General features: G+C 48.5%; 2 protein-coding genes across 3 annotated transcripts in view; both read left to right on the forward strand.

The window, feature by feature from the left end:
* The window catches only part of PODXL2 (podocalyxin like 2), a 30,046-nt gene extending 15,629 nt beyond the window's left edge, over window positions 1-14,417 (forward strand). For both annotated transcript variants that reach the window (XM_035546882.2, XM_035546883.2), the window contains 6 exons: window positions 2,480-3,375; window positions 4,416-4,490; window positions 7,322-7,478; window positions 8,964-9,025; window positions 10,526-10,705; window positions 11,060-14,417. In XM_035546882.2, the coding sequence (XP_035402775.1) occupies window positions 2,480-3,375; window positions 4,416-4,490; window positions 7,322-7,478; window positions 8,964-9,025; window positions 10,526-10,705; window positions 11,060-11,269 (1,580 nt within the window). In that variant the 3' untranslated portion in view covers window positions 11,270-14,417. The remainder of the gene's footprint in view (window positions 1-2,479; window positions 3,376-4,415; window positions 4,491-7,321; window positions 7,479-8,963; window positions 9,026-10,525; window positions 10,706-11,059) is intronic.
* Window positions 14,418-15,548: 1,131 nt separating this feature from the next.
* ABTB1 (ankyrin repeat and BTB domain containing 1) overlaps window positions 15,549-27,691 on the forward strand; it is a 29,177-nt gene continuing 17,034 nt past the window's right edge. Inside the window, exons 1-7 of the mRNA XM_035546787.2 lie at window positions 15,549-15,776; window positions 17,425-17,487; window positions 18,594-18,649; window positions 19,559-19,703; window positions 21,665-21,824; window positions 22,757-22,802; window positions 23,798-23,914. Of these exons, the coding sequence (XP_035402680.1) occupies window positions 15,721-15,776; window positions 17,425-17,487; window positions 18,594-18,649; window positions 19,559-19,703; window positions 21,665-21,824; window positions 22,757-22,802; window positions 23,798-23,914 (643 nt within the window). The 5' untranslated portion in view covers window positions 15,549-15,720. The remainder of the gene's footprint in view (window positions 15,777-17,424; window positions 17,488-18,593; window positions 18,650-19,558; window positions 19,704-21,664; window positions 21,825-22,756; window positions 22,803-23,797; window positions 23,915-27,691) is intronic.

The raw sequence follows: 27,691 nt of genomic DNA on the forward strand, positions 1-27,691 counted from the left end.
TACCTGCTCCTTTCCCGGACACCCCTCTGCTTGGCAGCCTTCTGTTTCCTTTCTTCAATTTGATGAGCTGATAAAGCAGCAGATCTGACAAATCTGGCCACTGCGGCCAGCTCCATAATACCTGTCTCCTTTAGCAGAAGAACCTGCCCCACTCCTGCAGCAGGAGCACAGGTCACCCGAGGCTGTCCGGCCTCTGTTCCGCGGTTGCTGTTTCTCATGGACCTCCGGCCGAGCTGGTTGGTATGGGACTGGCCAGCTAAGTGTCTAGCTAAAAGCCTGGAAGGAAGGATTTCATCACCATCCTCAGACCTCTGAGCCTGGAAAGTGATTGAAGCCCTTTGGGAACTGAGTTATGTGGGGAGCAGCTTGTTTTAAGGAGCACGCAGCAGTACAGCTCTGGCCAAAACACCTCAAGTTTCCATGTTCTCCACGCGAATCTCTGAGTTCTGCCTCTTGCCTTGACTGCAAGGTGAGCAGCTACTAACAGTCTTTGCAAGATGTGAGAGGAGTTAAGGTTGTAATCAGTGGAATTACTGAAGCAGACAGGAGGAAGATGCTCCTAGCTTAGCACGCAGGACAGCGGAAAAGCTGGTGGCAAGTGGGAATGTTAAATCAATTAGTAGTGGGTGTGAGGGCTCCTGTGTCTGCTTCCACCTCGCTGATTTGTTGGCCCGGAGAAGCAGTTGGGGTTTCAGTTTTCAGCTGTCTTGTAAGACAGAAGCCTGCTGGAGAGTGGAATCGGTTCTCCTGGGCTTCCATCACCCAGCAGAGGTGGCAGAGGCGGCAGGACTTCGGGCTCCCGTAGCTCGTGTTTGTGAAAGGGCAGCACGGCTGCACCACGCAGGGCTTCCCCTCTCAGGAGCCAGCTGATCTGTGCCAGCACCTTAAGGAAAGGTTGAATCCGTAGCTTCAGGGGCCAGCTGACAGGCTAGGAGTGTTTCCAGCTCCTGTGGGGCAAACCTCACACTGCTTTTGCCCCATTTGTTTTTATTCTGTGGCCATCTGCTAGTTCGTGCTCTCTTCCCGCTGCGAGGAGGTGCAGAGGAGTCGAGAATAGCTGCGAATGTCTTTAGGCAAGGGAGATGGCACACTGGATCACTGATCCCTTAAAATAATGCCTCATCTGACAGGGCCTTGTTTTAGAGGAGGAAACCAGCATCTCGCTCACTTCGCCCACAGCACATCAGGGCGGGCAGGGTTCCTGCTGAGGCTGGGGTTTTCCGTGCAAACCCTGAGTGTCCCTGCAGCAGCAGAGCCCTGCGAGAGGCACTAAACCTTCACCATCTGTCTGCAGAGGGTCCCGGCCTGATGTCCTCAATCCTGTGCTCTGGGGCCATGCCTGCCGTTAACCAGCATCTGTCCAGCACGGCAGTGACCCTGTCCTGCAGGCGCTGGGATGTCTGGCCGTCGGTAAGGGCCTTTGGGAACACCAGCACAGGGATCCTCTTCCTCTCTTTCTCAGAATATATGCTGTGCTCATCTTGGGGAGAAAGGGAGGTGATTGGGAAGCAAACTGCAGAAATGGAGCTACTTGGATCCAGACAGTTTCTCAAGGCAGATAGGCTGATTTGTGCCTGCGGGAACTCTTCTGACTTCCAGCTTAATGTGTCTGATCTTGTGGGTACTCTCCTTATTCTGCAACCACTTGTCCTTGGGCTTCCACTGCCTGCTCTAACCTTACATTTGTGAGGTGTTTCTTCTCCTTCAGCATCTACATTTGTCTAGCAGTATACCTTGTGTTTGTGGTCAGAGCCACGGAACAACTCAGGGCTGAAGTTGGAGGGAGGGGAGTTGTATTCAGCTCCTGTTTCTGACTTCTGTATCCCTGCAGCAAAACTGCTCCTTAATGACATGGGAATCTCATAATGCAGATGTCTGTGGGATGACTTTTCTTCTGTGAAGCCTTATACAAACTCAAGTTCTGCATTTCAGAGGTGCCCAGGTTGATTCAGGGTTTGGCGGTGTAACCTCGGCATGCCAGGGAGAAGGATGTGGTTTGCTGTGCTGTCGTTCCCTTCCCTAGTATTTCCCATTTAGCTCGTGTCTGACAGCTCTTTCTAAAACCCATGCAGAATGAATCCCTGGGTCCCAGCCTGATTCCTAACACTCCTAACCTCACCTGAGAGAATGCTAGGTGTCAGAGCTGCTATTTGCAGCCCTCGTGGCTAGCAGGTCTGTGAAAACACCTTCAGGGCAGAAAGGAGTGAGGAGAATGAAGGTATGAATTTTCCCTAGGGAAAGCGGGTTCGCTGGGATGGGGCAGGGAGCTGGGTAAGTCCAGGAGCACACAGTGCATTTACCAGTACGCTGCACTTACCAGGTGGGCTTGTTCTTTTCAGTGGCAGGCTCTCTGCTCTTAAAGAATCTCTGCCGTTTGATCCCATCTGTGGCTAGCCACGTGCAGTGGGGACAGTTCTCTGTTGTTCGGAGTTCACAGGTACTTAGGATGTGACATGAAGTCTCTTGGATCTCTTTTTAGACTACAGCTTTCCTGCTGCCTCTCAGAAGGCCCTGCCGAAAGGGAATGGGACGCAGGTAAAAGACAACTGGGAAGCAGCTACTGTCCGTCCGCCGGCAGAATTTGTAGAGCCTGACTTGCACACACCTTTCTCCAGCACGCTGGAGGAAGAGGAGGGGCTGCTCCCTATAGATCACTCAAGAGGAGGAGCGGAGAGCCTTCAGACCTCTGGGCCAGAGGTTACATCTTCTGAACCAACGGGCCAAGAGGAGTCCTTGTTCTCCGTCATGTTTTCCACAGCCTCTGCCCGCCCAGGTGTTGTGACTGAGGCAGCTGTGGGAGGGCAAGAAGAGGACTCTGCTCCTCCTGGCTTAGACCTTGGGAGCAGCATGGGGCCGAGTCTTCTGCCAGTGTCTTCTGTTTCTTCTACTGCTGCTGCAAGGTCTCCTGGAATTTTGGAAGAGCCCTTTGAGGTGACAGACGGAGACACGTGGGCTGGCGGGGGAGCATATTCCGAGCAGACTGTGACTACCGCAAGAGCAGAGCTTGCAGAGCCCACGGTGGAGGCTGGTGGGGAAGAACATTCAGCCCGAGAGGAGTTCTTGGAGACAACAGTGGGGTGGGAGATGCTGGAGCCCACAGTGCTAACTGAACTTGAGCAGCCAGCAGAGACGCCTGTTTGGACACCCGCTCCTGGCGGCAGCTCCACAGATGCCCAAACTCATTCTGGTGGTGAGCAGCACCCCGCTTCCTCTGCAGCTCCGTGGGACGGGGCTGAGGAGCCCGTGCAGGATCCTGTCTGGAATGACACCGAGTCAGCCACGGAGGCTGTGACAGCAGAGGGGAGCTTGTCGCCGCAGGCTGGGGACGCCCGCATGGCCATGCTGCCGACAGAAATGCCCTGGAATTCAGCACAGGTAGCGCTGGGAGGGGGCAGCGGATGGGGGGTTGTACTGGAGATATTTGGCAGGGTGCTCAACCCCTTAACCTTACCAGCCCCCTAAGTCTGACTGGTGGAAGTAGCTTTCCCTGCTCATCCAACTCAGCCCAAACTGAATTTTGGAGGGTTTTTCACAGCACTTCTTAAGGTACCTGTGGTCCTTGGGGAAAGCCCTGCCCCCCTCACATCTTCCCTCGTGAAAAATCCTGCTTCTAATAAACACCTTCCCTCTGGGGCACACATGGCAGCAAGAGCTCCTTGTTTTTTCAGACTTCATTATTGGAAGTGTCAGGACAAAAACGGCCCCAAGGATTTCTGGAAAGGGAGTGAGAAGGAAGTGCTATTTTTGTTGCTGCTGCCTGATGCAGTCACCAGATGCAGAGCAGGTGGAGCAGGGCAGAGCGATCTGTGAGGATGTTAGTCTAGGAGAGCCCGTGGGTGAGGAGGCGTGAGGTGAAGTACAGCTCCTGAATCCAGCAAACTGGCAGCTGGTAAAGGCAGGACGAGCAGATTGGTGGAAAAAGTACCGGGGAAAGCTTTTAATTTTTCTTTCTGCCCCAAAGTACTTGGGACCCTGAGTGAGTGACTTAGTCTTTTTGTGCTTCCTGCCCAGGCTGCAAAGAACTGCCCTCTCTCACCAGTTTAAGCTCCCCAGGGGCTCCTGGTTAGGTTTTGTGTTAAGAGCTGATCACGTATAGAATAAGGCTGCAGGTTAGAGAGCTTTGCATCGAGTTCTCAACTCATCCTAGACTCTAGATATGAGGGGAAGGTAAGCTGGGCTGTGGGAAGCTGGCACAGTAGCCTTGTGCTGCATGTGATAGCGCTGAAATGAAAGCAGCCAGTGTCCCGCATTACAAATGGAAGGGTGAATCCTCTGTAGTGCAAAGAGAGTACAGATCCTTCCTTTGAGAAGCACTTCTCTGGGGTATGGCGCAGCCCCGTGTGCACCCCGTGCTTTCAGCAGAAGAGCTGCATTTGCTATGCAAACCCGGCTGTCTTTACGTCTTGTCTTTCCAGGTGATCTGCAAAGACTGGAGCAACCTTGCGGGGAAAAACTACATCATCCTGAATATGTCGGATAACATTGACTGTGTAAGTCAGTCCACGGAGATTTGCTGGCATGGGAGGAATAGTGCTGAGAGATGTGGAGGCAGGCGCAGCTCTTGCTGTGTGCTTTCACTACAAAACATTTTAAAAGCACTAATTCTCAAAATCCCTACAGAGGCTGTGGAGAGAAGGACAGAAATATTCCTGTTCCCCAAATGGGGAAAGAGTGGGTGGATTTCACTCGGTCTAGACCATGTCAGTTCCAGATTGGATTTTGACTAACTCCTGGCTGCTAGTTTGTGCGTGTTCACCTGGTTTATCAGGAGACATGAGAGCTTCTAACTTGGCACCTCTTGCTTACAGGCAGTGCGGCAGGATTGAGGTGTGACCCTTCCTCCTTGTCTTCCTTTTCCTTCTTTTCCTTCCAGGATATAGGAACATTCCTCTGATGGCTCAGAGGAAAAAGGATTCCCCACTTGCAGTGTGAATGGTTCAGTATCAAGCAGCTGTCTCTAAATCTTCCTTAAGTACCTCTTGTTCCCACCCTGTTACCTTGTGTGTTATCTGGGACTGTTAACTAGACATGCTCTGCTAATCCACTGCCTGTCCATCCATCCCCATACAGCTGCAGTTAATTCATGAGCCCGGAGCCCCTTGTGGATCTCTGGTAAAAGGGCTCATTCACCTCTGCTGGGCCTTTTATCAGGCACTTTAAAACCGGTTGGGAAAGGCCTGGGGTCAAGGTGCCTTTCATAATTCTCAGAAATGATTACGAGCCTGACAGCCTGAAACCAAAATATTTCATCAGGGAGCCCCGTTCTGTCCTTGCGTGTCTGCACTCCTGCTTGTTGCAGCTCCTGCCGTGGGCAGAGGGGAGTTACTGCAGGGTGACCCTTCTGCACTGACCTGTTTCCACTAGTGGTGAGTTTGTGGTGTGCTTTTGGGGCTCAAGGTGAAATATCTGGGGGCAGTGAAAGCAGGTGATTTACACCACAAAGCACGCTGACTGCTGTAGAGGCAGATTAAAAGTCAAGCCTCATTCCTCCTGACTTTAGGCAGACAGGTTTGCCCTTTGGAGAGTCGTGTTTCTGTTGCAGTTCACAATTGCAACCCTGAAAACTGGTCCTTTTTCCTCCACATCCACCATTGCTCCTCCTACCATCTCTGTGGAGTTTAAGTGCTTATTAATTTTGCAAAACATGGTAGCTTCTTTATTGTGGTCTTGTGTTGTTTAAACCAGTGGAAGGGCAAGAGCTGAAAAGCCGACGTGGAGATGTCCCTTGACAAAACTGTGCCTTTACTGTTGGATCCTCAATCCCGTCATGCTGAAAGAAGGAAGTGCCCTGGGATAGGCAGGCCTGAACTGTTTTTCTACTTGATTTCATGTTTCAAAAAACTTCCCAATGGGTGATTTGTACTTATCTCCCCTTTATTCTAAGGGACACTTGTCAACACACGTATTTAACATGAACATTGCTTCATTCCCTGTCTCCCATTACCACTTTGCATGGCTGAAATTGGAATCAAGCTCTTTTCCTTTCCACCACTGTTGGCACAGTTTGTTTCCTACCCATGGCAATTTGCTCACTTCGAGCAGTTCACCTGTCCTCTGCCTCCCCCTTTTGTTTTCTGGTTAATGCACCCAAGGCCTGCGCTGTTGGGATTTCTGGGGCTGTGGGGCAGAATCTGCGCTGCAAGTGCTGTAGCTTAAATTAGCACAAGGGGATTCCTCAAATATTTCCTATGTTTCGATGCCTTGATCTGGTGCAGTGCTGAGTCCCGCTGAGAAGCCGAGGGACGAGGAGGGTGCCCAGCCCCTTGCAGAGTCGCACCGTGAGCTTCAGTGTTCTCCATAGCGCCAGGCTCTCGCCCGGTGCAGGGCCGATGCCTGTATTGCAGGGTTAAGCTGGCAGCTTAACTTCCTCTTGGGAAGTTCCATCTTCCTAATGGGCTCTGGGCAAGGCAGTCGCTTCAGTCCCTCTCGGCACATCTCCCACTCAGTATACCTGGGAATTGTGCCCAGGAGAGGACTGCAGGATCTGACCTGACACTGGCACCTGGGTATACGCTGGGAGGTGACCTCCGCGTGGGCTCACGTGCGTTCAAAGGAGAATCCATCAGCGCTCTGCAGCCTCTGCTTTCCCCGTGACGAGAAATATCTCACCCCCGTTGTCCCCCTGCTCTTGGGCTAAGCTTCTCCCCTTTCCCCCGTGTCCCCCAAATGCAGCTGCAGGCCGGCAGCAGGAGCCACGGCTGCTCAGCACCACGCCGCATCCCCGCACCGCTGCCCCGGGCTCCCCGGCAGCACCCGCAGCCTGGCGAGACGAGGCACCGGCAGGCCCGTGTGAGCCAGGCCCCAGCCAGCGGTGTCTCTTCCAATTAGGCCCTTTTCGGCACAGGCCTGTGCCTGCCCTGAGCGCTTCGGATTGCCATGGCAACGAGAGCTCTCCATTTTATTAATCATCCGTGCGGCCTTCGGGTTGACATGGCAACCGGAGATAAGAATAGAAACGCACGAGTGGGGAAGGCGGCAAAGGAGCCCGCCGAGGGACGGCTGGAGCACGGCAGGCTGAGCTGCGCCCGCTGACCGGCGCTGGCTGCGGGGAGAAGCCTGGCTGGTTCCTGCCTTACGTGGTGGTGGTGGTGCTTCACGGTCCCTGTGTGTCGGATTTGGCGTGGTGCGGGGTGTATGGCAGCCGCAGGAGCCCGGCAGGAGGGTTGGTTGGTGTGTCCTGGGAGCGTTGCACCAGGTTTAGCATTGCTGGCTTTTGGTGTGCCCGGCGCAGGGGTTTTGGCCGCACAGCCACGCCAGCCCTGCGGTGCTACGCCTGCCCCCTGCCCACCGTGCGCTCACCAAGGTCCCTTTCCCGTGGCAGGAGGAGTTTCGGCTGGAGAGGGGTCCCCAGCTGTTGGCGCTGGTGGAGGACGCCTTCTCCAGACAGACGGACGGACTGCAGGACCGCTGGCTGATCTCCCTGAGCAAGCCCAATGAGAACGAAAAGCACTTGCTAATGACACTGGCAGGGGAACAGGGTAAGTGCTGGGAGAAGGAGTCTTCCTGTCATGGGGGTTGTTTTTAGGGGGCTCTCAAACAGAGGTGCTTAGCCATGTTGAAAGGAGCTTTTGCTCTCCTGTCCCCTTCAATCCCACCAATTCCAAGCGTTAAATGGACTTGAGGGACAGAGTGGGTTCTGAGGACTTAAGACCCTTTTTCTTCACATCTTCCTTCTGGCTTGTCCCTCGCTGCTTGCACCAAGCTCTCTTCTGCACTTTGCTTCCTGCTTCGCTCCCTCCCTGGATTGCCTTCACACGTCAGCTTCCTCACCATGCTTCTGCACTGTCCTCCATGAGCCTCTGCCATGGCAGGACACGACAGCCTGCTTGTAGGTCACTTCTTAACTTATCCCCAGAGAAACTAAAACCTACAATGAGAGGTGAATTGAGCTGGGGAATTTTAACACCTTCATCCCCTTCTGGGAGGAGCATGCTTCTCCTGTACTGCTTCTGCTTTATTCTAGAGGCCTCTAATGTTGACATTGTGGCCAATATGAAAAAAGCAGTATTCTAAAATGCCCTATAGTAGTAGGAATATAGAGCTAATGTTTAAATTATATTTGCTGTATCGATGCCTTAAAAAGCCCTTAGGCTGGACCATGTGCCAATGAAAAAGCTTTGGTAAGCATTTGGTCTTCTGAAATAAAGCCTTAAGAGAGGACATCTCCCTTCCTGGAGGGGAAAAAAAAGTCTGAGCAGCAGCACAGCCAACCTGGGAGATATCCCTGAGTTTAGAAACCTCAGGAACCAAAGTATTTTCTGCTTTGAAGAGTTGTGCTTTTGTTCAGTTCCTCTTTTTGCTGCTTTGCGAGTGAATGTAGAAATGGGCCTCAGCCTCTAAATCCTCCCGGACTGCTCACACTTGCCTGGCTTGGAGAACAACCCAGGAACTGCTGGGGAAGGAGGGTCCCAGGAGGGGCTGGCTCAGTGTGGGCCGGCGACTCCCTGGCTAAAGCTGTTTCCTGCTGGGACTGAAGCTGTTACAGCACACCTCTTGCAGCCTCTGCTGTTGTGCCAGGGATGCTGCTTTGCCAGGGTGCCCTGAAGAGCAAAATGCACCTGCTAAAGGATGCAGTAGGTAAGCATGGGGCTCTGTGGGTATGTCCTAAGTGCTGCAGCTCAGGATCAGAGCACGGCAGCTGGATCGGGCAACATAGGCACCTGCCTCCATGACTCTTCGGATGTTGCTGCTCACAGAGCAGACGCTGATCCTGAGAGCTTCTGTGGCTGTTGGAATGGTACCTAGGTGCCTGCTGTATCAGTTCATGCCTTTTTTTTTCGTCCTTTAAGGAGCGTAAGGAGCTTGGTTATGGTCCTTGCATTCTTTTGGCCTCCTAACATAAAGCCAATGAATAAAAATGTGTGTTCCTCTTCCTTCACCCTGTTGGGGATTTTGAGTACATCTTAACCGAGTTAACGTGAGCTGAAAAAGAAGCACTGATCCCTCCCTCTCCTTCTTTGCAGGTGTCATCCCTACAAAAGATGTTCTCATGGCACTGGGAGATGTTAAGAGGAGCTTAGCTGAGGTGAGAGCCTGTCTGCCTGCATCCATCCTTTAAGACTGGCTATACAATTAAAATAAGCACCTTGCAAACTGGGAGCACATCTCAGTCTAACCGAATGTTGAACCCACAGCAGGCTCACAGATGAGTCAGACTCTTGGCAAACTCCCTTCTGCCCTCTCTGGTAGTTGCCAGGTCATCAAATGTCTGCTCCCAGTAAGAGAGTAGCTGTGGGTTATTCCCCCCCGCTTTTCTGGCTTAGTTTTGAAGCCGCTTTTCATAAATACATTTGGTTGGGATACTTGGTCTTATACTTTCCACGCTCTTGCCTGTGGTGATGTGGGTGCTGCAGAGCCCCAGATTCACTGCTGCTCACCCTACAGCTGATTTACACATGCTGGCTGCTCCCATTTGCTCAGTCTTTGCTGGAGGAGGTGGGAGAGGTGCATTTGCTAGGTGTGACACGTTCACACACAGTCCTCCTGCAATCCCAGGGTCTGCATTTCACTCCTTAGGAGGAAGACAAGGACTGTCTCCACAAGGGCAGGCAATGGATGCCAGATTCCACTGCCAGCTGCCTGTAGTCCTCACATATTCACTCTTACCCATAGGCAGCTTGGAAGAGGGCAGAGATGAGAACAAAACAGTCCTGTGATCTCCGAGTTTGCCCCTTAGGCACTGATTCTCTTTTTTTTTTTTTTTTTTTAAACATTCCTGGAGTAATTCTGCTGACTTCAGCAGCAGAGTTGAGCCACCACCTTGCTAGATGTCTGCTCCCAGGTTTTTCCCTGACCTAACAAACTGGTGCAGTTAGACAAAGCAAATTAAGTGCTCAGTGCGGTATTGATTGGCTTACACCAGAGAAAGTGCTAAAAGCCAACCCCGTAGACATAGTGTGACTGAAGTATCAACACCTAGAACTGTCCGGAAAGAAGGATTCGTGCTGGTGTAAGGTTAGACTTCTATGTGCAACAGTGCCCCTGTGTAAGCACGCATCCTACCACAGTAGCTCCACTGCCTGCCTCTGGCTCTCCATCCATCAATAATGAAACACCGCTCATTGCGTTGACCTTGTGCTAGCACAAGCTTGGGAAGAGGCGGGAGGACATTTTCTTACACCCGTCGTACTTGCTACTGAATTGATATGTAACCTGTTTGGAATGCACCAAGTCACAGGGAATGGCGTTGGGCTTTGCTGACAACCCCAAGAGAACTCTCAAACCTGGGTGGTTTGTGCCATAAAAGCCTCCCTGTCTCGCACAATGGTGTGAGCCTTGTGCAGGCAGCCAAGGCAGGGTTGTGCCTACTGTCATTTGCTCATTTGTCAGCTCTCAAGGAAGATGGTGTTAAATTCAGTCGTGTTCCTTCTCACCACGTAAGACAGCGAACATCCTGGCTCCCTAACCCTGGCTTTTAGTTACTCTGCCCACAGTGACGGTCCTGTACTTAGACCCTGGAAAGTCTGAACAGGATCCCACCTGATTTCAGGCCAGGGGTTTCAGTGTGCCCTTTCCTTCCTTCCAGATTGGCATCCAGAACTACTCGACCACCACAAGCTGTCAGTCACACCCCAACCAGACACGCAGCGATTATGGAAAGCTCTTCGTGGTACTGGTGATCATCGGATCCATCTGTGCCATCATCATTGTGCTGGGGCTCATATACAACTGCTGGCAGCGACGCCTGCCCAAGATGAAGAACGTGGTGAGCACTGGGTGGGTGGGGAGGGTGGCTGGACTCTTACCCCTTGGGACGGAGGGGATTGGAAAATTGGGAGAGCTTGTTTTCCCCTGTGCACCTTCTGGATGTAGCTGGATACACTGCTGGAGCAGCAAGGAAGCCCATTTAGGGATAAGAGAGGTGCAAACCTGTGGCTCTTGCTGTGCTCAGGACAGCTCATGTCTACCGTGAGGGCTGGGCCAGGAGTAAATTTACCTTTTCCCACAGATGACCTGCAACGTCCCCATGACCCTCATAGCCTGATCTAATTGTGCCTTTCAGCAACGCTAGGACCTGTTCTCCTTTGTCTCCATTCGTGTTCCTCTCCTTCCTCTGCAGTCCCACGGTGAGGAGCTGCGCTTTGTTGAGAACGGCTGCCATGACAACCCCACCCTGGATGTGGCCAGCGACAGCCAGTCAGAAATGCAGGAGAAGAAGCCAAGCGTGAACGGTGGAAACACCATCAACGGCCCCGACAGCTGGGATGTCCTGATCAACAAGCAGGCGAGCGAGGATGTGGATGTGTTTGAGGAAGACACGCATCTTTAGAAAGACAAGAGAGAGCACCACCCCCCTTAAATACACTTGTCTCTCTCCTGTCTTAACTGGTGGACCTTGGGATCAGGTGGCTTCTCAGGAACTTTTTAAGGCTTGGGACAGGTCAAGTCTTCGGGCAAGTTTTCCCGATGGAAGTCCTGAGCCTGCATCTGAGGCTTGGAGCCAGGAGGATCGCTGAACAGAGGGAAGCGGGAGGGGTGGGTGTCTAGGTCTCTGTGTGTGTGTTCCTATCAGTAGCACCAATGCTTTCATCACCTTTAAAGGCACTTACTGTAGCTCTCTGGTAGTGGCCGAAAGTGGCTGGGCTTGAGAAACAAGGGGGTGAGGCTAAGTCTGCCACCAGGAGCTCTGGGGAGTAAGTTCACTTTGGGAGTCCAGCTGGAGTTACGGCAGCCAGATCCTGACCTTGCTACGTCTGGATTTGTATCTGTAGAGCTGAGACCACGTTCAGTCCCTGCAGGTGCAGTAGAACCTGTGCACCATTCTGGATGGAGAGAGCCACAGTTTGTTTGATGTCCTGGGCAGAGTTTGTATTCCACACATGAGAAGAGTTTTTTGGTGTTTTTGTTTGGTTGTTTTTTTAGCACTCTAGCATTCAGCTGCTAATTGGATAGGCCAATGTTTATATCTGGGAAGAACATCCTACTGTCGTCTCTTTTTTCCTCACACCCTCAAAGTGCTTCTCTCTATCCCTTTTCCATTTCACAGCTCCAAGCTGAGCTTGCAAAGTTTGAGCACTTTACCCTTGCTTCACTGATTGCAGAAAACTTGGTGCCATGGTGCAGCATCTCAGCTGGAAACTTGCTTTAGGCTGGAGAGTTACTCAAAAAGGACATTTACCTGCCTCTTTCACCTAACAGCCTGTGAAATCAGCAGCAAAGTATCCCTTGTGTAAGTCTCAGTCCTAGATTGGCAGGCCTTTTCTACTCCTGTTCCATTTTCCAGGATAGTTTGGTTTCAGTTGATCTTTTTGAGGTAAATGTAAAGGCTATGGGAGTCTTTCAACAGGGAGAAAAGTGAAAGCTCAGATAATTTTCTGGTCCTTTTATTTCTGTTTCAGGATCTTGCCTTGGGGTGTGAAGTGTTTAATGTCACATTGGTGTAAATCAGGGTAACATCTTTACAATTGCTGCATTCAAACAAGTGTAAAAGCCTGTTCAGATGAGATGAGAATCAGATCTAAGAGCTCCCCAATGAATGTTTTTCAGGCACGCCTCAGGCAACTTTGAGGCCCCAGCTCCCTGAAGATGTGTGATAAAAGGCACGTGAATATGCATAATTGTTCTCTGAGCCCTGCCTAAATCAAGACTCAGAACTGCTTTCAAGCCTGAAATCCCAGAACATTTTTTCTCTCATTGAGGGATTGAGGGACTTGCTTCGGTCAGAGGCAACAGTATTGCTCTCTGTTTTGGTGAGCTGCTTGCTTGCTTACTGCAAGAGGCAGCTTTGCATTTGGTATTTAAGGGAACCTTTGTACAGAAAGACTCCAGATATGCAGCCTGTAAATCTATCCCTGTACATATACGTATTTTTAGCATGCTCATCCCTGATGTGAGTGCCTAAAGTCAAGGCACGAAAGAGTCTGTTGTTTCATTTTGCATAGCGCTTTGCATACAAACTGAATCACAGATCACCTCGATGTAGGACCAGGTCAATAGCAGTCTGTAACGGATTCAAGAGATAGCCTTTGGTTTCCTATCCAGATTCTAAGTTTCAGTGTTTATCCTGCCTCCTTACCTTTCCCTGTGTTGTGTAGGAGATGGTGACCATCAGCTCCTTTTGTATCTTGGTAGAGTTGAAGAGATGCCCAGAGGAGTTCCCTCTCCTGCACCAGCAGCTGGCAACGGGTGGCTGGCAGGGGGGACAGTGCTCGTATGTGGGTGGCCACGTGTGGCCCTTCGCTGACTGCCCCTTGGTGATGGGTCCGTGCAGTGAAACTGCACAGGTTCAGTGGCTGCGTTGAGGGCATTTGGGGGCTCATGGAATTAAACGCAAGTTATTATGATACAGTGAGTAAATTTAAAGCATGGAGTTAAAATTTGAGTTTGTATAGCACTTAGCATAACGGGGCCTGGCATGGCTGTGGCCTGTAGGCAGTTTCACTGTATAAATGTTTCTAAGTCCAATAATCCTCATTAAATATGTTTTTATAACCCAGTGGCTATTAAAAAGGTACAGCCACCAATCAGATGTGAATTAGCTCACCTGCAAAACCCTTTCTTGGTGCACTTCATTGCTAGGAGCTGCTTTGCTGCCTCATTTTCTCTCTGCATTACTAATTCAGACAAACAACAATGTGCTGATAAAGTAATGCTTCTTGTTGAGCTCAGTACCTCCTGATCCTGTCAATGTCAAACTTTAAAGAAAGCACCTGGGAGGCACTTGGGCTTGTTAATGAGCTAGCAAGTTCTCCTGGCTTGCTGCTCTGGTTTCTTACAGCCTGACTGTATTCCAGGGACTGTAGTGGACTCTTCTGAACCTGGAGTGCTCCAGGGTACCTTGAGAGTGTCTAAGGGTGGCTGTCACGAAGGTGAGAACAATCTTCTGACGTCTGTGACTGGGTGCACTTAACTGTATGATCTCAGTTTATCTCTGGAAATCTACTGGCTAATACAATTTCCTTGTAGTGTGGTGATACTTTTTATACCTTTTCCATTTGTTTTTTCTCTGTATCCTTTTTTGCACTAGGCCAATCTTGTTAAGTCAATTGCACTGTTGTCCTCTCCTGCAAGCCTTGCAGATGGGTCATCTCCTGGTACCTGTGGGCTGGGAAGTGCTGTAGAGAGGCTGTCTGTAGCCCATTTCACTTTATTGTTCAGTGCTTGGGTTTCCAGCTCTGTACAGGGAGGATTTAAAAAGGAAGAGAAACTTTTGTTTTATCACTTGTAACGGGAAACTTTTCTATCAGTTTAATGTAGTTAAACTTCTTTGTAACAAAGACTGTCAAAGCTGGACTGCTCAGAGTGGTGTGCCAGGCAACAGAGCAGATAGAGAAGACAATGTAATTCCTGGAAAACCCTTTTCCACCTACTAGGACTTCGCTGTAGTCCCATCTGCCAAACGTTTGACCGCACTGACACCTGGTGGCTGCTGGGAGTTGGAGACAAAAAAAATAAAACGGAACTTTTTTTCTCCCCTCTTATCTGTGGATATTTGTTTGCTGTGACTTGCCTAGAACAGTCACCTGCTTTGCTCACGGAGGGTTGCTGGAATTCCTTGTGAGCAGAGGGGCTGGCACCAGGCACGTGAGGGATGGTTTGTGTGAGGATGTCCCTGTCTGCAGAGCAATGAGATGGGACGTTTCATGGAGTCACCAGTCTAGAGGCCCTGGACAGCCAGCCCAGGGTCACAGTTCCGTGTGCCCCCTTTCTCCTCCACTTGCCCCCTCTCCTCCCAGGAAACACGGCCAGAAGTCAGAGGCTCTGACCGGAACCGAAGGTGTTTCATCTAAGAGAGCAGCGGGGTGCTGGTGTGAGGAGCTCTGCCTCAGGAAAGTGGTGATTGCAGCAGCTGGATGCACGGCTGGGAGCAGAGCGACTTTCCACCTCTGTGGGACAGGGGCCAGATGTGGTCTGGGCTGGCCGTGCTGCAGCTTGCTTCCAGATGTTGCTGAGATGTCTAGAAGGGGGTCTGTAATGCAGGGTGTGTAGTACAGTGCGCTGGGACTTTGCATCCTACAGCCCCCCTCTCAGGGTGTTGAAACACTGCGAGGACACCTGGTAACTGCTGGGCTGTGCAATATGTAACGTGGGCTGAGCCCATAGTTCTGGACACCACCTTGGGCCTCTCCCTGGACAAAACCTGTGGTGTGAGATGGAATCACGCTGTATGGGTTATCACAGCGTGACCTCGGAGCGTGGCAGCAGTATCCCCCTGCATCCTCTGCTCCATGTTTCAGGAGCGTGTCCGTCCTTTGCTCCTTTTTCAGGACCGTGTCCATCCTTTCAGGGTCGGCAGCAGCTCGGCCCTTCAGCCCCACCATCCATGGTGACTTCATCCTGGCTCATCCCTGCTGCCCGCCTTCGCTGGGGTGCTCTCCCAGCCTCCTCATAAACACCCCAGCCGCGGTTGGAGATCACTTGGAAACACGTATTTGACCCTGAGAGCGCCAGACTTGGGTTTTTATTCCCTTTACAACAAAACTCAATAATTGGGTGCCTCAGCACCGAGCGGCGGGGGCACCGCGCCCCGCTGCCCTCGCTGCACCTCAGGCCCCGGCCGTTGCTCCTCCGGGCCGCGGGGGGGCGGCGACGGGGCCTCTCTCCTCCCTCCCGGAGCCCTGTTTACATCCGGCACCGTTTCCGTCCCCTCCGGTTCCCCCCGGTCCTCTCCGATCCCCGGCCTCCCTTCCCCGGCCCGGCCCAGCCCGACCCGACCCGGCCCGGCCGCCCTCCGCCCGCAGGGTCAATGCGGCGCCGCCGCCCCGCGGCCTGTCCCCGGCCATGGACACTAGCGACCTGTTCACCAGCTGCAAGAAGGGGGACGTGAGCCGTGTGAGGTGAGCTGGGGGGACGCGGAGGGGACGGGGGGGGCTGCAGCCGCTGCCAGCGCCGTGTCCCCGGCTCCCGCCCTCAGCCCCGGGGCGGGCTGGGGCTGCCCCGCAGCCGGGAGGTGGCTGGGGAGTGGAAGGGAGAGCTCGCTTCTGTATAAACACCCCCCAAAATTTGGGTGGTTGCAGGGTCTTCGCTGTTCTCTGGAGTTTGTTGTAATGGTTGCCTCGTTTCTTAAAATTCCCCCGTCGGGTGGCTGTATACGGGTGCTGTCTGTGGTAAAAACGTCCTTGCGGAGACCCCTCGTCTTCGGCTGATCTGACTCTCCGGCTGGAAGCTGTGTTTGCAGCGGTAGGAAACTGGATCTCTGGAAAGTGCTCGTCGTGGAGATACTCAGACGCCTCGTGGCGTAGGCTGTGGGGGTGTCTCCGAGAACCTGGGCTCCTCAGCCACAGCCTGCTTGTGGTGCCGCTGGGTGGGCTGCGGGGCTGCAGGGCCGGCGGGTGCTGCGGTGCGAAGGCACAGGGTGACCCCACACACACCTCCACTGCCTCTCACGGCCTCTTTGCTCTTTGCTCCTGTTTGATCCTTCCAGCTCCCAGCATGCGGATCTTCCCAGGTAATCAGAAAGAGCCCCTCTGTTTCAAGGAGCTTCCTGACTTAGGAGAAGAAGGTCGGTGGGTGAGGTCTGGGAGACGTTTTTATCAATTGTACGTTCACGTTAGCTTAGTTTATTGCAAGCGCTAAGCTGCAGCTTGCTGTAGAAGGAGAGGCCCTGCAAATGACCTTGCAGAGGTTTTAGATAACCAACAGCGAAGTGATAGTGGCGAAATCATCGGTCTGGGAATGCTGTCAAAGCAGAGACGAGCTCCGCATGGAGCCAGACAAAACGGGCTGAGTAGAACGGATCTGCGTTGTTTGGGGTTTTGGACGTAGTCACAGGAAACTGAAGTTTGAGGATGGAAAGACGGAAGGAGTGGAAAAGGGAACTGATGTGGATGAGGAAAACAATTGAGAATCTTGGTGAGGGCTGAGGGGGACCTCTCCATGCGGCTAGGAGAGACACTGGGGCTGTAGTTGGGGGCAAGAGCCAGACAGCAAAGAGTTTGGTGTCCAAGGCAAAGGCTGGCTTCTAGAGGTGCCAAAGGGCAAGAGTTGGCAGCCTTTGGTATAGCCTAAATGTGCAGGACAAGGAAGTGATAGGAATTAAGGGCAGTCTGGAGTGATACTGATGTTGTTACTCATGATAAGAAAAGCCATAAACAGGGTAGGAGTCCAGCCTTGTCCTTGTAAATTTGGCTGCTTGCTTGTAAGCATCCAGGCTGTGAGCATTTAAAAAAAAAAAAAAAAAAGAAGGTACTGCTGAAGTGCTCATTCTTCTTTTGTGACTGTGGCCTTGTTATGGGTCAGCAGAAGGTTTATTTGATCCCCGTCTTCCCCTACTCACCACCTATGATTGAAGGAAGCTGTCAAGCCACGCTGCAGAACGCTGTTCTTTGTTTGACTGACATCCCTTCATCCCTAGACTGAATGCAAGGTCTTGTCGTGCCTTTGGAAGTTACCACCCAAACTCAGAGTTCTGTCTTTTTAAAGAGAAGAATGTGTGTGAGTGAGCAACTGCATGAAGTTATGACTTTGCTCTCCCTTCTCTTCCAGATACCTCCTTGAGCAGCGAGATGTGGAAATTAATGTCCGTGATAAGTGGGACAGTACACCTCTGTGAGTCCTGCAACCTAGAGCACTGCCTGGGTGGGAGGGCAGGGCATTCAGAGCTCTTTTGCTCTCTCTGCGTTAGAGCTAGGAGCTCTGTTACAAAATGTCTTAGGTTCTGCTTTGTGGGAGATTTGGCTGCATATTTCTGCTTCTCTCCTCTGTGGGTGCTGTGATAAATATGTCTTTGTCTCCCCATCTGAGTGACACTTGCTGGAGTTAGTGCTCAGAAGCATGGTTAATTTTGTGACCAAATGACCTGGATTGAACAGTCTGTTCTTGGCCTGGCTATGCTTTTCTTCCAAGTCTATGTCGTCTTACCGTGTCTTTTCAGGTAAAGGTGTGACCTGATAAAATGCAAAGTGGCTGTGGGATCACTGTCTGTCTGGCAAGGTTGTGAACATGCAGTAGGTAGTGAAGAATTTCTATTCCAGTGTTGAGGAGCGTTGTACAAGCTTTTTATCTCCGTACATCCCAATTCCAAAGTGTACTTAAACATCTGCAGTATATTTGGAGTATGGAATAACTTCGCAAAGTAAAAGTAGAGTCACATTTGCCTGCTGCAGTGCAGGTTACAGAATTCTCCTAGTCTGTAGGCCAATTTAAGGTCCTCATGAAAATGAATTAGAAAAGGCTTAGATTGTGAAAAGGAAAACAAAACCTATCACAAGCAAGACTTCGAGGGGTGGGTTTCCTGTCCATACAGTGTGGGTGCTGTTCCCTCATTGCCATAGCATGCAGCAGTCAGATGGACATGCAAAGGATCAAGGAGAATTCAGTGGAATTGCTGAGTGCCCGTGAAATGAACTCCGTTAAAACGAGGAGGCAGATTTGGCAGCTAGTGGTGCAACAGAAGATGCAAAACCCAGACTAGGACCTTGAGATCTCCTTGTAGGACAGCAGTGCCTATGAGTGCTAGAAGCAGATCCTGCTTAGTCTATTGTTTGGGTCAGACTTGCATGCTATTCAGGAACAATTTCTCGCTTCTATGTGGAGACATCTTTTAAGCTTATCACGGATGGCTCAGTGCTGAGGTCTGCATGTTGTGGTGTGCCCAAACACTGAATTTTGCTTCCTATTTTATCTCTAATTTTCCTTTCTCTTGTTATTGCTAGGTATTATGCTTGCCTCTGTGGACATGAGGAGCTTGTACGCTATCTTCTAGCCAATGGTGAGCAAAAGTGTCCTGGTTATCTTGCTCCCTACTGGTCTGTAGGGATTATATATTGTTCTAGCTGTACCTTGTGGAAACTTCTAGTTTAATGAACCATCTAATCAGTAATCTCAGGCTTCAGGGAAGCTTTCTGTGATGACTCAAGAGACATCATGACTTTCTGAAATCACAGCTGATGTTTTAGAAGGGTGCATTGCTATTAGGAGTATGTTGGTGTAAGAATTGTATTTCATCTGAAGAACTGTCCATATAAAACGTTTTTGCAGTCTTCTGATAGCCTTGCTTCATACACAGGACTTGAAGGTGAAAAGCAAGGACTTTTGCTAACCTGAATCAAAGCAAGGCAAACCATCCAGGCAGTGTCTGCCCGTTTAGTTCTTGGCACCCAAGTTCCCTTCCACAGTGGTGGCACTGTGCATTCTGGCAGAGGAATCAGTGTGCAGAGTGAGATCTGGAATATTGGTTTCTCTCGCTGCATTCAGTGCACTTTAATCTGCCACTCATGTACTTCTAAAATAGGAAAATGCAAGTGCCCTTCAAATTTGTAATAGATTCTAATCTAAAGAGGCGTCTTTTGTCCTCCTGTTAAAAGTCCAAAAAGTGATTGTATTATTTGTACAGAGATATGCTTTTCCCCAGAACATTGCTGGAATCATACTGAGTGGCTTATTACCAAAGTCAATTTAAATGAGTCATGACATCTTCAGAAAGGAATTATGTGGTGGGAGTACAGCTTTAGGTTATGCACGTGTAGCGGGAATTTAATTTCCGTAATTGTGCTCAGTAGCACAGGATATCACAGTGAAATATGTCATCGGCTGAAAATCGTACTTGTTTAGTGACCATTCAGGGACACATGAAAGACATAACTCTGCCCTCTGGCATGTACCTGTTGTCATTTTGCAGGAGCAAAATGCGAGGCAAACACTTTTGATGGGGAACGTTGTTTGTATGGAGCTTTGAGTGATGCCATCCGACGTCTGCTGAAGGAGTACAAACAGATCACAGCGAAGTGCATGAAAAGAGACTACTATGATGTCTTCCTACAGCGGTAAGCAGATGGGACAGCTCCGTGTGCAATGCATTCTGTCATCCTTCCGTAGCTGTTAACCTGGATATTCAAGCTCTCTGTTAAGGGCCAATTTGCAAGGCAGATGATCAGAACCTTATCTCATTCCCGTGCACGTAGGGCTTCCTAGGGGCACATGTTCCTGTGTTGCCCTAAGGGCTGACTTCCAGGTACACATGCACTGAAAATACAGCCTTCAGGTACAGATTCCAGAGCCAACAGAAAGTTTGTCTTTCTAACGCAGAAGCATTAGACTGTCATCCTTGACTGTCAGACCTAAATCAGGTCACCAAAACCACATCAGCAACTTAGGATAAATGACAGCTAAAATTAAGTTTCTGGCCTAACGTACTGTAGCCCACAACCAAGGTAATAACAGGTGTCTCATTTCTGAGATACTCAGTTTGGGGCTTCTTAAGATGCTCTTATAGGTATGTTGCTCAGTTCTTTCTTTTTGTTCATTAACATTTAATTAAAATGTGTTAATTTTAAGATGTTTCTGAAAGTTGCCTGTCACACCATGTAGTCTTAGCCTAGAGCTCAAGAAGAAGCCTAACTTGCTCTACGAGTAGAGGAATAGTGTCAATCTTTCTCTCTTGCTGTTTTTCTACCCTGGAAGTTCTTACATTATTACACAAACATTTTTTTTTAAATTGGAATTACTTTAAAAAAACAACAACAAACACAACAAACCACACAGATTTCAGCATCTGTATCTTCAAAATTGGAGAGAAAGCAAGTCCTGGAAAGATCTGAAAATCTTCCCACTACTACAGAGTCCTAATTTCTAAAGCCATGAGAAAAGAGTGGAGGAAGGAAAGTCATTTGTCTAACTAAAATAAGATTCTGCCTTATGTGGAAGTAGAGTTTTGCAGGGTGATCCGTCACTTCCCAATGAGTTTGTGGCTCAGATAATGCAAGGTTATGCATGAAAACCAAAATGTGCTGTTTTCCACTTCTCATTCCAAACAGACTTAGCATTAAAATTGAAACAAAGGGCAACAGTAGGGGGGGCAAAAAATTAACACCTAACTGTTTTTATTTCGTTTTGGACAAGACAGTAGTAGGAAGGATGTAGTGGCAGGAGCTTGAGATCTGCATTCAGGACCCTGCTGCGATGATATCTGCTTGCGTGACCCCCACACCTTTCTGTGCATCAGCCCTGCTCTCTAAAGGGAGCATGGTGCTTATTTCTCCTGCCTCATTTGTGAGGATATTAATGCAAGAGGTGATGGGTGTTAGGAAACACTGGTGAGGGATGCCAAAAATGTTTTAAGTAGCATCTTATTTTTCTCCTTTTCAGGAATGAGGGTATGGGCTTGCAGACATAAACAGGGCTTCATCTGTTATGTGGTAATTGCCTGTGTTTCATGGCTGTAACATCCTTCCTTCTTCTAAGGGTGTGTGATCTCAAGTCCTTTCCTGTTTGGTGCATGGTTAATGCATGCACACTGACAGTGGCCAGGGAGCAGGAAAGTTGCACCTTATCTTGTGGTGGGGCAATTATTTTATGAAAACGTCTGCTTCTGTAGGTCATGGACAAATGCTGCTTGTCGTATGACAGTTTAAAAGTAGGATTAACCTTTAGAAGATGTGTTTGGGGGCAGCTAGTGCCTCTTTAAAATCCTCTGCCTGTGTTCAGGGGCTCCCCTGAGGCAGGAAAGTCCTTCCTCAGTCTACTTTTTGCATATACTACGTATTAATCATACACAGTTCAGGTAAGTTTGCAACTTTTTCAAATTACTTTTACCAGGAAACATTAAAACTATCTGATTTGATAAAAGGCATCTAGGCAAAGCAGTCTGTCTTTAAACTCTTTCCCCCCTGCACTCTGTGACCTGCTGTTCATTTGGAGCTTAATGTTACCATGTCTCCCACCAGCTCTGCTCCATTCTCTCCTTTTTCGTTTTGCAGCAGATTTCCCCTCTCTTTGTTCCCTACAGGTTGCTGGAGCAGGGTTACCAAAGCGACATCGTTTTCATTGTTCACGGCAAATCCTTCTGTGCCCACCGCTGCATTCTCAGCGCTCGCAGCGCCTACTTTGCAGAAATGTTCGAGACCAAGTGGAAGGGGAAGAACATGATAGTGTTGAAGCATCCACTGGTGAGCAGGGCTGTGCTTCCAGCCTTTCTTTTCCTGTTTCAGCGGGGTGAGAAAAGTGAGTGGGAAGGATGGTCTGAGGGTTAACTTCTGCAGTGAGTGGCTCCTGCAGCTCAGAATGACCCTAGGCAAGAAGGACTTGTGAAGGCACTTTATGCATATAATAGCATCTTATTCGAATAACGAAAGGCTGTAAGGCTGCATAGTTTGCCTTTGTTCCCTCTGTCACGGGCTCAAACATAGCTTAATTAATTGCAGTAGCAGGTAGCTGTTACCATCTGGCAGCTGCGTCATAACTCCTCTGTGAGTTGAGTCGCTCTAATTCCTGGTGGACAGGTGGTCTCTAGTGAAGACATCACCTCCATAATTGGTACTAATTGAGTCCCTTTTGTTGCCTTTACAGCAAGAACTAAACAGGCCCTAAGTACATTCCATCCATTAATCACCAATACTCTGGCATACGTTTCTCTTGCTTGATTGTGGCTGTGCAAAACCTCTCATGGCAAACATAGTTCCAGTTTCTCAGGACATTACTTAATGTTTCTCCTTTCTCTTTGCACAAGAACATAGCTGTCCTGTCAAATTAAGAAGAGGGGTTGGAAATATTTGTGACCAGTAAAAGAGGGGATTTTACAGAGCGTGCATTATAACTGTGTCTTCGGAGCACTTGCATTAGTCAGGTCCTGTCCCCTAGCCACATGGATTAGTATCAGCTGATACGTTTAAAGAGCAGTGTAAACCAGGTGGAGTGCCAGCATCAATTATGCAAGGAGCATAGAAATTAGATATTCAGACTGCTGTGTCTGAGTTGCCGTTGTCTGTGTGTGTGTGTTTTTTTCCCCAACTTGTTCAGAATCATGTTGGTATCCAGGCAAGATTCAAGCTTGTTAAATGCCTGGGAATTCTATCAGTAACTTTCTCGTGTTTTATTTTAGATTAATCCAGCAGCCTTTGGCTCTCTGCTGCAGTATCTATACACAGGTAAACGATTTACTGTCTAGCGCATGTGTACGTGGCTGGTGGGTTGCAGTCTGTGCCTCTGCCATAGCATAGTTTGGGTGGCACAGGCTTGCAGACAGGCATGTTTGGGTACATGAGTTGCCAACACATCCTTTCTGCTGGCAGAAGAGGAGGATGTGAGCAATCCACGGCTCTTCCAAGTTGTTTGTACCTTTTGCCAGTTGTTGTCCTGCCAGTAACTATACAGTCAATTAAAAAAAAATCAGCTTTGGCTGATTGGCTGGATGGATGTGGAGAATGTATTTTTAACTTAGAGAAGGTAGATTTATCATCTGGGGTAACAATCTCTATAGTTGTTGAAAACCCAGGTTTCCACATAGGGCATTTTCAGTCTGGCAGACCTGAGCAGTGTGTGCTGAATGCTTTGACTACTTGCTGATATTTTTTTTCTGATTAGCAGTGGATCATAAACCTTCAGTCAAAATGCCAAATGTTGTATTGTACGCATGTTGAGTGCTGAGCTATTTCGGGCCAGGAGGTGGTGCCAGAAAATAACTTTTATTTTCAGGGCTGTTTCCCCAGTTCAGCGTTTTCAGAAATATTCCTCATAACATTTTCAGTGATGGTAAAAGATTCTGGGGTTACAGCTTATGAACCTAAACTGTTTTCTTACCCCAAACCAGACAGTCATACATGATGCTGTTGTGCTGCTCTTTTTTTATTTTTTTGAGAGAATTAGGTGCATTTTTGTATAAGCCTGTTACGTCTTTGATTTCTTGAATGGAGCTGTTAGGATAGATGCTGGGAAGTGGGAATATGAATCAGATGCCAAGCTGAGATGGGGGTGGGCTAGCAGATCTTAGCTTCTTGGAATGAGTTGTAACTGGACACTGAAAGGTGAGGTGATGTATCTAATTATTGCATTTCTGTGCCATCCAGTCTTCAGTCCTTGAATTTACCATTTTTACAGCTAAGTGATATGGGTTAAAAGAGCTGTCTGCATTTCTTCTTGACAGGTCGTCTCGATATTGATGTAGAATATGTAAATGATTGCAAGAGATTAGCCAAACAGTGTCGGCTGCAAGACCTCATAGATGACTTGGAGACCAAATGTAAAAAAGTCTATGAATTTGGTAAGCATTTTATGTGCTGTTGTCTCTGCTGTGCATGTGTGTCCTTTCAAGGAGAAAGAGGAAAGCATGATGGTGGATATTTCATGGTGGCCCCCTTGGGGCTTCCAGAACATGATTCTCTTGTGGAATCCCCATGTTTGCATGGTAGTTTTCAGTCACAAGTTCTCTGTGGGGCAGCTGTAGTGGTTTCTGGCATGTGCATGTTTATCATTTACATTGAATGTTTTCATTATAGTAGAGCAGCCATAGCGGCAGGACTTTGCTGTGGCTGCCAGCCATTCAGTGCAACACTATGGGGTATATTGTGAAGTGCCTTTCAGCAGAGAGCTTATTTAAATCCCTGGGGGGATAAAATATGTAGAATTGGAAGTCCTTTTCTGCATTTAGCTGACTCCTAACCAAAGTAAAACATTTGATAATTGGTTCAAAATGGATGCAGAAAGAGATACAATACTTTTAAAAACAGAGAAGTATTTCTGAAAGGATGTGTGTATTTTTAACACGTGTATGTGCCAAATGTTAAATGATTCAATCCTCTATTTAAGGGCTTTTTGTTATCCAGAAAGCTTGTGATCTAGTCATGACATCAGCTTATTGCATGAAAACCGACAGTTGGAGTTTATCATTCATCTCCTTAGCTCAAGAAAAAGGACACGTGAAGAATCAAAACAGCACAAGTAGGGCAAAGCAGTGTTAATCATTAAATAACAAAAAGGTATCTGGTAACAAAACCTTCACGCTGAAAAAATCTGATTCTCATTTCATGCTCTGAGTTAACTCCTTTGCTTCAACCAAGTGAGTTTTATTTCAAGAAGGTAATGTAGTTTGTAGCTTTTAAGTCAATAGCATCTTTTTCCTTGATCTAAGAGGTGAGGGTCTAGCTATTCCAGCTTTCCCTTTTGAATTACAAGTTCTGATTGTTCAGCCTCCTAAAGTCGCAGGGCTTAACAAATAGAATATTCTGACTCAAGAAATTCCTCACCTGCAGATGGCGTGGAAGATATTACCATGTATATGTCTCCCCTTAGCCATGTGCAGTTGTTTGTTGGTGGTGGGATACTAGGTTACAACAGTACAGCTGTTCCCATATAGACCAGGCTGCAAGTGGAAGCTGTGTCGTAAGTCTTACCTTAGCTGTGTAAACACAAATGTTAACATACATCTGCAGAGATGAGAAATGTATTTCTTGGTTTCTTTTTATGAGTAAGTGTTAAGATGTCAATCTGTGTATTAAATGGTTGGTGGAAAAGAGGAGTGGTGGAGAATACTGGAAGTGGAAAATAAAAATTGCTTAGGCAATCAAGTAACAGAATTGTCCTGTGGTATCTTTTGATATCAGCGTAATCCAGGGAGATGCAGGAGATCTTTTTTTTTTTTTTTTTTTCTTTCTCCCAGGGTCTAGCTGAGACCCTGAAGGTGAGCATTCCACCTTAATACATTAAATTAGAATCTCATATTAAATTGTGGGAGGAAAGTAAAGCGAATAAATTTCTGGCTGTCTGAAGCCACTCATTGGCAACTTAAGGATCATAAAGTCCAGTGGTTAAATTAGCAAACTGCCAAACTCTTGACTTCTTGGCAGGCTCAAAAATGCAAAATGGTGAAGTAACATTTCAGGGTGCTTGGGAGTTCCAGGTGCAAGCTGTGCCTGCAAAAGTGATAAAAACCTTCTGGGTGGCAGAGAATAAATCATTTAATTTACTTGCTCTTTGGCAGGAAAGAGCTGTTCTTCATGTCTAAGGTCTGACAGAAGACATAATCAATGTGTTTAAAGCACTGATGGAAGTCCTAGGCTTAATTTTTATTCACAACAGGTTGGATTCAATGGAATAGACAGAACTGCTGATAGGTCTGTTAAATGTTTTGTCTCCTATCAGATCTCATGTGGAAGCCAGGAGAACTTGTTGATTCTCCAGAAAATAATACATACAAGAATAATAGATGTTAAAAATGGGAAAGATCTCAGATCACATCATGTCTGGCACCGGACAAAGCATTACTGTTCCCTCTAGTGCATTAGGAATCTCTGCTTGTTCAAAGTGTTTGCTGTGGAACAGACATCTGATTCGGGTCTGTGGAGCAGGGTCATGTCTTGCATCTCTATTATAAAGTAGAAACATGCCTAATAAAACATGTGAGTTCAGGCCTGTGCAGCTCCAGTGGATAATAACAGTCTCTGTAATGTCATTATCTAGAGTTAATCAGCATTTCAAAAACACTTAGTGACTTGGCACCCACAGGCAGTAGTTTAGGAAAACCTGGAGAGGATGACCGACAGCTTTCTGTTGCACCTGAGATGGACTTCAGTGTGACTGCTTGCGTGTGGACTGTGCCTACAAAAAGAAAAAAACGTTGCAGTGTTTGGAAGAGCTCAGACAAGGTTTGTCCAGACTAAGCCATAATCCTTCCTTCAGAAGTGAATGTTTTTGAAAATAAACGTTCTGTAGTTATTTCTACAACTTCTACAAAAGGTTTGGAACAAGGTTTATGATTCTGTGATGCTCCCCTTCATAGCGGAGGGAGGCACGGGAGATACAGAATTAATCATTGTGGTTTGCTGTGGCATTGGGAAGAGGAAGCATGAGGCGTTACCTGGGTGTGACGCCATTTTGTGAGGGTTTGGAAGTTTGGTGTTTGTTTTTTGTGGTGCATTGACTCAACTGAAACAAAAGAATACAAAGAGGTACTGAGCAGCAGAAGCAAAGGCAGCTGATGAATTGGGAGGGGATGTTCAGTGCTGTACAGCTGGGCTGGACTGGGAGGGAAGACAAAATCGATCCTTCCTCAGCCAGAGCTGGGTTATTCACTCTAGCTCCTTGCATTGTCTATGTTGCCTGTTCCAGAAAGCCCTACATTCCTCCTTTTTGCTAAAGGTGATGGTCCCTGCTGCTTGCTTGCAGCCAACAGCTTTTTCCTGTTTTGTCACTTTGATTTTTTTATTGCTTCTGTTAGGAGAGAGTTGCATGTGATACCAAATACTGTACTCCTGGATTTTGGGAGACACAGTGTCTGAAATGTCTCCTAGTAGATGTGCTTCTCAGACAGATCACCGTTCTTTCATGCTTCTGTGAAAGTGCACAGATGCTTTGCAGATCCCATGAGAAGAACTCTTTCCCTTGACTACTGCTTAAAACTTGCTGGGTCCATTAGTGCTCACAGAGCCTGATTGATCTGGCGACAACAGGCACTACACAGATATAAACGATTCTCTCTGCCATAAAGAGTTCCTAATTGCACAGTGAGAAATTTGCTTCTCTCACACTGGTCTGTAAGTGGACAGGGCTCTTCAAGCGATGTGTTCGAGTTGGTGCCAGGTCTCCCTTTGGCTTATTTCCCCTATCTGAAGGTGGCATTCAGTGCCAACAGAGCAGCCTGTCTCCCCACTGGTGTAGCTCCATGTGTAGCAGTGATGGCACCTGGCTGTCTTGTACTGGTAGATTACCCTTCCTTTTCCAGAGTCCTTCTTGGATATTCGGCGTATTTGAGGCACAGTGGTAGCGTATCTGAAGGGTGCAGCAGTAATGCGGAGGAGGGGGCGGAGAACTTGTTTTGAGGCACATCATGGTCTTGTTTCGCCCACGGCCCCGTGAAGTCATCTGATGGAGCTCATGTAGTGCTGCACAAAATGTCAGGAAAAATGAGGTCTCAAGGTGGCGTGATTCACCTGCGAGGGGTTTTAATGCGGTGAATCATACCTGTCAAATTATTCTGAACGCTTCAGTGTGGGGCTGCTTAACTCTTTTGTCCTTGAGAGTTAACTTTGCTTCTCCGTGGCTC

This window comes from Cygnus atratus, chromosome 10, assembly GCF_013377495.2.
Source record: "Cygnus atratus isolate AKBS03 ecotype Queensland, Australia chromosome 10, CAtr_DNAZoo_HiC_assembly, whole genome shotgun sequence".
NCBI lineage: Eukaryota > Metazoa > Chordata > Aves > Anseriformes > Anatidae > Cygnus > Cygnus atratus.